The 9152-nt window shown below is 43.0% G+C and overlaps 2 protein-coding genes across 2 annotated transcripts; both read left to right on the top strand.

Annotated features, from left to right (window-relative positions):
- Window positions 1-728: 728 nt before the first annotated feature.
- On the top strand, window positions 729-1441 carry LOC136510187 (glutathione S-transferase T3-like). Its single transcript, XM_066504733.1, has 2 exons — window positions 729-839; window positions 923-1441. The coding sequence occupies exons 1-2, from the start codon at window positions 729-731 to the stop codon at window positions 1439-1441; spliced, it is 630 nt and encodes a 209-aa protein (XP_066360830.1).
- Window positions 1442-1971: 530 nt separating this feature from the next.
- LOC136513230 (uncharacterized) lies at window positions 1972-2553 on the top strand. Its single transcript, XM_066507228.1, has one exon. It carries the CDS (start codon window positions 1972-1974, stop codon window positions 2551-2553), a length of 582 nt encoding a protein of 193 aa, XP_066363325.1.
- Window positions 2554-9152: the final 6599 nt, after the last annotated feature.

The raw sequence follows: 9152 nt of genomic DNA, 5'->3' as shown, positions 1-9152 counted from the left end.
CTGAGCACACAACTGTAGAGGCGGCTCCATCACCAGCCGCCCCTATAAAAAAATTACTCAGTTGCTACAAATCTTTTTTCACGTAGTGACCACCAGTGTCCTCCATGCCTGGGTGTTTTCCTGCACCACCAACTTCCATGAAGACCACGCCGGGGTCTGCAGCTCCTAGCCCTTTCGTGCGGGCCACCGGTGCCCCAGCAAGCTATGCCGTGGTGGCCTGCGCCTAGCTGTGGTAGTGGCGCCGCTGCATCGTCTTCCCAACCAGTTCGAAAAGATGACATCGACTCTGATCCAAACAAATGGCAAGTACCTCCTGCAGCGTACATCTTTGCATCTTTTTTTACATCAAATATATCAGTGGAAAGTTGGGAGATCCTCTCGTTACTAGTCTTTATTCTAGAGCTTGTTAGTATGTAGCAATATTTATCCTAAATTTCTCTGCACATCTGAAAGGAATCCTGTTTTTTAATGTACGAGTATTCTAGTTTTAGTTGACTTCGTCCCTTTTTAAGCTGTTATAGTCATGTGGATTGATTTATCTAGCTATAGGGGTGTGGATAATCGCCCACCTGGTGGTTTCCTCGGTTTTTTCAATAATCCATGGAGTCCGACACTTCCCCAAGCGATCCCACCTCATTTAGTTCCTGGAAGTAGAGGGAAAAGGAGTCCAGGAATGTCAGTTTCTGAGTCTCATCTGCGACCCCAGCCCTTGATCAATTTATACAATGATGAGGATGATGGAAATGGTGCTAGGATTGACAGACAATGATGAGGATGATGGAAATGGCGCTAGGATTGACAGACGGCTACAATGGACGAAGCCGGAGGAAGAGCGCTTGGTGAGTTGCATTATTATATATTTATTTTGTATTTTAATATACGTCTTGCATGGCTAACAACACTAAAATTGCTTGAACTGTAGGTGGTTGCATGGTTGAACAATTCAAATGATCCAATCAATGGCAATTGCAAGAAGACTGATCGATATTGGGGAGATGTTACTAATGAGTATAATAGTACCACCCCTAAAAATAGAAGAAGAACATCAAAGCAATTGAAGGACCACCTTCAGAAAATTAAGAAAAAACTCACTTGGTTTTGCAGCTCATGGAAAGAGGCTATATCAATTTGGCCTAGTGGTCATTCTGATGACCAGATACTAGAGAAGGCCAAAGCTATCTATGAGGAATACAAAGATGGTCCATTTACGTTCAAGCATTGTTGGAAGATTCTACGTGATGGACCAAAGTGGCAAGTGCAACTGGTGGAGGGGGAGCAGTCAAATAAAAGGAATTTGGATACTGAGGGGAGTGTAAGAGAGCTCATGACCTCTTTGGCACAATCTGAAGTTCGTCCAATAGACAACAAGAAGTCAAAGAAAGAGGCCAAGAAATGTCCTTCACAGATGGATGATGTCCTACAGCAGCTTACAAAACTTTAGGGCACAAATGAAAGTCGAGAAAAGATGTTTAAAACCTAGAAACCTGTTTTAGGCGAGAAGCTTGAATCGGCTAGACTTAACCACCTTGTAGCCAAAGAAAATGCTAAGTCGGCTATGCTGGAGACATACAGAGCACTCAGTATGAAAGATACAAGCGGAACCATCATGCAGTCAACATTAGTAAATCACATAACTATCGTCTATGCTCCATCTATATATATTGCTCTCTCATCTCCTCTCCTCTGAAACTCATCTTCTTTCCATCTCAAACATCTCTCCCAACTATGTATGACTCGTCTTCTTCCTATTCTAATGATTCTGAGGAACTAGATCCAGCCAACATTATGGAAGAGTATATTGCCCAACAAAATGTCCTAGGCTCCATTGCTAGACAGCTGATAGACACCTTCAACTCAGGACCTTCTCATAGCCAAAGTGGTCCAAGGAAGTGTATCCAAAGGGACCATGAAGCTGCTCACCAATGTCTTGTAGCTGATTACTTTGCTAAAAATCCCCTCTACCCTGAAAGAATGTTCCGTACTAGATTTAGGATGAGAAAGCATCTCTTCCTACGAATCATCAATGCCCTAAGCGAGTGGTCTCCCTATTTCACTCTAAGAGCAGATTGTGCAAATCGCCAAGGGCTCTCGCCTCTGCAGAAGTGCACATCAGCAATTCGCATGCTTGCATATGTCACGCCTGCTGATGCCCTTGATGAGTACCTGAAGATTGGGAAGAGCACTGCATTGGAGTGCTTAGACAAGTTTGCACAAGGTGTGATTGAGGTGTTCTCAGGGGAGTATATTCGTGCTCCCACAGTTGAAGATATGCAGCGTCTACTTCAGGTCAATGAGTCTCATGGCTTTCTAGGCATGTTGGGAAGCATCGATTGCATGCATTGGAGGTGGGAAAATTATCCTACGGCTTGGAAGGGGCAATTTACCCGTGGTGACTACAGAGTCCCAACGATAATCCTGGAAGCAGTTGCTTCACAGGATCTCAGAATATGGCATGCTTTCTTTGGTGTGCCTGGTTCTAATAATGACATTAATGTGTTGAATCAGTCCCCGTTATTCATTAAAGCATTTAAAGGTCAAGCACCTCAAGTTTAGTTTTCTGTTAATGGGAGGCAATATAACACGGGCTACTACCTTGCTGATGGAATATACCCAGAATGGGCAGCCTTTGTGAAGTCAATAAAAGCACCTCAGATGGAGAAACACAAGTTGTATGCATTGAACTAAGAAGGGTGCAAGAAAGATATTGAGCGTGCTTTTCAGTCACGTTTTAATATCGTGCGTCGTCCATCATGGCTGTGGAAAAGGAAGAGTATTGGGAGAATAATGAAAGCTTGTGTCATACTCCACAATATGATAGTCGAAAATGAGAAAGAGATGGTGAAATTTCCTATTGACTTGAATGAGCATGGTGGATCATCAATTGCTCTACCTCCAGAAGTACAAAAGGGTGGTGGCCCAAATTTCATGAAATTTTACGTAGAAGAGCAGATATCCATCATCAACCAACACATACCCAACTGAAAAAGACTTAATTGAGCATATTTGGCAAAAGTTTGCCAATAGGAGAAATAATTAGTTGTGCCTGCAATATCCTCTTTCTTTTACATGTAAGATATAACCGTTCATTAGGTTTATTATTGTTTGTCATACCGTTCATTAATATACTTGTCCATTTCTTACAGGTTCCTGTTGGGGGTTCTTCCTAAAGACCTAAGTATCATCGGCGCGTGGCTGCTGGTCATCAAGAGATATGGCTAAATAAATTGATAACTGTGGATGCTAGATTTATTTCCAAGTCATTAGTGTAATAGCTGCTCATGGTAGTAGCCTTCTTTTGTTGATCAAGTTTTAGTTGCACTGTAGACCATGTTTTATTCCTTAAGCTTTTAAGTTTGTGTGTGTCCTTAGTCTATCTGATGCTATGAACTTGGTTGTAAGAGCCATCATATTTTACCAGTGAACAATATTATTGCTTATTTGCTTCAGTCGACACCTTGTTTGATTTATTTGTGAACATGTCCATAGACCTGAATGTGCCAGCAACACAAGTAGCTACAGAGATGTGTTTAGTATTGATCAGCAGGTCCAGGTGTACTTCAGTGACTTTAAATACATGAGTGTTTCTTGTACAGCCAAGCTGTTGTATTACTTATCTCTTGTGTTGTCTCAAGATGACGTGGACTTGGCTAACAGCCAAGCTTATTGGCCTTGCTCTTAGATAACATGTAGGGTGATGGTGCGCCATGGGCCCAATCAGTCACCACGTCACATTAAGCAGGAATTGACGGTGACGGTGGCACATTCACCGAAGAGTAAGGGCAACTGAGCTTTGGATGTGTTGGGCCGAAATCGGTCAACCGGTGCATCGGGTCTTCCATCCAGCAATAATTCCTGACGCTTGGGCTCCCTCTGCCTGCCTCCACAATGGGGAGGAAGTTGCTGTAAAGAAGTTGTTTTTCACTACTGGAATTTCGCTTTTTTCTGTGTGTGCGAAAACACATAGAAAAATGTGAATATCGTTAGAAAAATATTTTTCTGCCGTCAGAAACAATTTTTCTGTGGGTCTCACGCACAGAAAAATTATGTTCGCCCAGATTAAAACTAATTTTTCTATGTGTTAATCCACACAAAAAAAAGAAATAAATGTATAGAAAAACACATGTTTTTTTCTGTCGGTCTAGGTGAACTCACAGAAAAATTCATTTCGCCCAGATTAAAAATAATATTTCTGTGTAGCCAGCCTCATAGGAAAAAAGAGTTAAACACACAAAAAAATTATTTTAAAATAGTAGCAACAACATATTAAAATATATATTTTTCATACAGTAATTTCTGTGCATGACCAACAAGGTTTCATTCAAATAATACACAAATCAGTAGTTCATCATGAATGGAGTCAACACTTATGTCAAAAATAGAATCAATCTGATCTATCAGCACATATATCATATATACAGATATGATATCTGGTCATCTACATGTTCAACATGAATACTCTAGAACCCTGTATCATAGCAGTTGTTTGTTCTGTTGGGGTAATCATTAGCAGACTAGAACTAGATCCTGTGCCATTTGCGACAACGGCACCATCTAATCGTTGCCTAAGTTGAATGGCATGTTCAGCCTCTGCTCGAGCAACCTGTTATGGCAATCAGATAAGGGATTACCAATAATGTCATAAGACAGCTAAAAGATTATTACACCATAAATAAATTTCAGAAAAAAAGAAAGGAGCTAATTGAGAAGCAGCGACTGGAATCAAGACATGCATGTCGGCATCACCCAAGGCACAAAACAGAGAAATGCAAAGGCCAGACTAGAAGGATGTGAAGACCACTCTGAAAGGTGATCAAACATCTCAAGTTGCTATGGAAGCAGTCTAGGTGGGCTTTTTCAATATAACAGGCTTAATCTCAAGGTGCTAAGAAAGAACTCTAGGTGGATTTTCTCAACATAACAGACTTAAGTTGTAATCAATAAATAAATAGTTCAAGTGAGCAGTGGAATTAATAATTAGTTTTAAGTGAACATGGGTTTGGCCAAGTAGGAATCAGAACTGGCAAGAGGCATACTTGTGCCATAAAGGTGCTAGATGGCTCAGACAACACACATGCTCATGGCTTACTAGTGCAGGTGCCATTTATGAAAACAAGAATTCAGTTGGGAATGAACAGATTAGGTCTCTCTACTTGAAGTTCTACACATATCCTCTAATAGTACCCACTTTCATAGCTGTGGACGGACATGATTGCAAGGAACAATAACAGATGACAAGCCATCATGCAATAGGGCATAAAGAATAGTTCTTACTTGCAACTGGCTGCGGAGAATTTCTGACTTTTTGACTCCTATTATAGAAATAGGAAAGACAATTTCGAAAAGCATGAGTCATATGTAACTGAGATGGAACATTTGGAAGATAATGAAAGTGTGCATAAGACCTGTTCAATGAGAGCTTCTTTTAATTGATTTATCAGCGATATTTAGGAGATTTCATGCTAGCTATTTTATCTCAAAAGTTATCAACATGTTGCTAAAAAAACATTTAAGCTCTTGTTCTGATTCGAGACACATGTTTTGTGCTATAAACACAAGCAACCTTAATACACTTTGAGAAAGCATAGAACACAGATTAGAACTTAGGGCAAAACCAAAATGTCACTGCGATACAGGAGGTAGTATTTGCTAAGTTCCTCCAGACTTCAGTAGAAAAAAAAGCCATCCTACATATCCCATAGTTGTAACTTGTCATTGGAAAGTATGAAATTTGTTTAGCCAAAGCCCCTGCAGATAACTAAGCGTTCAGATAACATTTTGTTAATACTCAACTGGTTAAATACGCAACAGGTAAGAAACAAACACTAACTTTACTTTTTCGTACCACACATTGCAAGTGGATGGGCATGTAAATGGATATCACATAAATTCAGTACAAAATGCAGATACAAAGAACTAAATGACTAAGAGGATACATATGTTGGCTTTAATTGTGCGTTTAGAATACGTCGGCATAATATTTTAAGCCATCGATAAGGTTTACCTGATGCACATACAAGGTTACAAGATGTCCTTCCTGTCAAAATGCTTTACACTACTAGCCTACTAGTAAGAAAAGATCAAGGAAAAAAGAAAGAAAAATATTGCTAACATAACATACATTCAAATCAATAGGAGGCTGCTGATGTGATTTCTCTAGATTCTTAGAAGGGCTGGTGATGTGATTTCCCCATATTCAAATCAAGGAAAAAAGAAAGAAAAATATTGCTAACATAACATGGCATCCATGCATGCAAAAGTTTTAAAAGTAGCATAACCAAGATAGCATTCTAAATGTATATAGCACTTTTATTCTAGAGGTAGCATAATTCAGTTGCCAATTACGCTCCAAGTATTAGTTCTAAAAGTAGTATAATAAGAAAATCAACTGGCATGGTTCCTGTAGGCTGGCTGAAATAAACATGCTTTGCTCCTGTTATCACGCTGCTAAGATGACACAAAATCTTACTATATTCAGATACAATTGTAAATGAGACTGCTCAAAAGTAACCTGCATTCTGCAGGTTTCTGAGAATCATCATATAGCAGGAAAAAGATAATAGAGAACCCAAGCAGCAGTATGCACACCTAAATTTCATTCCAGTAATATCGAAATCATTTTGGATGTGCAAATGCAAATTAAACCACAAAGATTTTTTATATAAACCTAAAGTTGTTTCTATGTGTAAGTAGCCAGCCTTCCAGATTTTTCAATACAACCTTGAGAGACATCTCATCAAGCAATTTACACCGCACTGCATCTTAAGTTGACAAAAAGTAAGAATACAAAACAGCTATAACGAAGTTGACAAAAAGTGAGATTACAATGGATGCAAGGTAAAACAGATAGGATCAACCATGGCTACTAATTTTCTTTGTCTAGAGTCATATAGGAAGTAGAAGCAAATGGATAGAACACTACATGCATTCGGAATTCCAGAATAGCACAAATTTGTTTTCCTGCTAGATTGCAGCTATTGAACTCCTAGTACTCCTAATGACTAATACACTGAAAGGAGATGCAGGTACTGGTTTCAGTGGATTGATGACAAACTTGTTGTCCAGACTCAATAGCAGCTATTTGCCAACCAGTCAGAGGAACCACACACGCTGCATTACAGCTGAACTGAGAAACCAAGGCAGCTGAACTCTGGCCGGGGAAGAAGAAGGGGGAGGGGAGGGGCACCGGTGGGGGAGAAGAAGGGGGAGGGGAGGGCCACCGCCACCACCACGCCCCGCCGCCGGCCGCCACCACCACCACCGTAGCCACTGGCCAGATCCGGGAGAGGGAGGGCCAGATTCGGCCAGGTGAAGAAGGGGAGGGGAGGGGCACCCGCTAAGGAAGAAGAAGGGGGAGGGGAGGGGCGCCGGCGGGGGAGAAGAAGGGGGAGGGGAGGGCCACCGCCACCACCACGCCCCATCGCCGGCCACCACCACCACCACCGTAGCCACCGGCCGGATTTAGGAGAGGGAGGGCCGGATCCGGCCGGGTGAAGAAGGGGGAGGGGAGGGGCACCCACCGGGGAAGAAGAAGGGGGAGGGGAGGGGCGCCTGCCAGGGAAGAAGAAGGGGGAGGGGAGGGGCACCGGCGGGGGAGAAGAAAGGGGAGGGGAGGGCCGCTGCCACCACCACGCCCCGCTACCGGCCACCACCACCACCACTGCAGCCACCGGCTGGATCCGGGAGAGGGAGGGCCGGATCCAGCCAGGTGAAGAAGGGGGAGGGGAGGGGCACCGGCGGGGGAGAAGAAGGGGAGGGTGCGGATCTGCTCGGTCGGCGGCGGCGGTGATGGATCCGGATGCGGCCCCGCCTCATCCTCGCGCCACCGGTGAGGGAGGGAGAGTAGAACCGCCGGAGTTGATGACGATGCGCGCGGCCGTCGGCATGGAGGTGGTGGCGCTAGATCCAGCCGCCTGGGGGCGCGCCCGCCATGGATTTGGCCGGATCCGGGGGTGAAGGAGAGGGGCCGCGCCCGCCGCGTCGATGAAGAGGGAGAGGGAGGAGGGGAGGAGCGGTGGCGCTGCTTGGGTATGGGAGGAGTGACGGCGCTGCTCGGGGAGGGGAGGAGTCCCCGCGCTGAGTCGCAGAGGGAGGGGCGTGGCGCTAAGTCGCGAGGCACTGAAAGGAGAGAGTGAGGGAGGGGGCGCGGTCTAGTGCGTGCGTGAGAGAGTGTTTGGGGCGCGGCGGCCGGTGGGTTAGGGTTAGGATTTTTCTGTACGTGCACATATTTTTTCCTGTGCATTTTTAAAGAACCGACAGAATAAATTGCATCTTTCTGTGAGTGCTGATTTTTTCCGTGTGTGTATTGTCACGCACAAAAAAAAAATCATACAATTTTTTATGGATTTTCGTATTTTTTGTCGGGATATTTTGGAACCGACAGAAAAATCATAATTTTTCTGTGCGTACCGAAAAAAATGCATAGAAAATTCACAACCACTCCAGTAGTGTTTGGTGCCCGGACTTGAGGATGAGGCGTTTGAAAATGAATTTAATAATCTTATGAAGGTTAAACATAAAAATGTAATCCGGCTGATTCGATACTGCTATGAGATAGCACACAAACATACTGAGCACAACGGAAAACTTGTTTTTGCTCTAGTAATAGAGCGAGCTCTCTGCTTCGAATATATGCAGGGAGGAAGCCTTCTCAAGCATATTTCTGGTACGATATATTGGTGCTCTACCTCCTCGATTCTACTATTATACTCTATATATTTAGATTAGCCGAAAATGGTTTTATCCAATTTTTCATTGAGAAATGCACATTTGTATCCCTTCTGCAGATAAGTCGTGCATACATGATTGGCCCACAACCTACAAAATAATTAAAGGGACTTGTGAGGGTATACACTATCTTCATAAAGGAAGAGGTGAGAAGAATTATATTTACCATCTGGACTTAAAACCTGAAAACATATTGTTGGATGAGAACATGGTGCCCAAAATTGGAGATTTCGGTTTGTCTAGGCTCTTCGGTGAATCAATGACCCACAAAACAAGCACTACGAAAGGAACACTGTAAGTTGACATATGGTTCTAGTGGCCATACTCGATATCCCTGTTATGTAGATAAATCCTTAAGTAAGCATATTTATGGTGCTCTTGCTGTTTAACTGAATGGTGCATATGGTATCAGAGACAGATATTTTGAG

This window comes from Miscanthus floridulus, chromosome 16 (assembly GCF_019320115.1).
Source record: "Miscanthus floridulus cultivar M001 chromosome 16, ASM1932011v1, whole genome shotgun sequence".
NCBI lineage: Eukaryota > Viridiplantae > Streptophyta > Magnoliopsida > Poales > Poaceae > Miscanthus > Miscanthus floridulus.
Note: the sequence above shows the minus strand (reverse complement) of the source record. Positions and strands in the feature narration are given on the sequence as shown.

What these genes read in the sequence shown, in the direction of transcription:
- LOC136510187 (XM_066504733.1), top strand. Translation starts at nt 729, where the DNA reads ATGAGGATGATGGAAATGGTGCTAGGATTGACAGACAATGATGAGGAT. An exon ending in AGCCGGAGGAAGAGCGCTTG is followed by an intron (nt 840 to 922) that starts GTGAGTTGCATT and finishes CTTGAACTGTAG; the next exon opens with GTGGTTGCATGGTTGAACAA.
- LOC136513230 (XM_066507228.1), top strand. Translation starts at nt 1,972, where the DNA reads ATGTTCCGTACTAGATTTAGGATGAGAAAGCATCTCTTCCTACGAATC.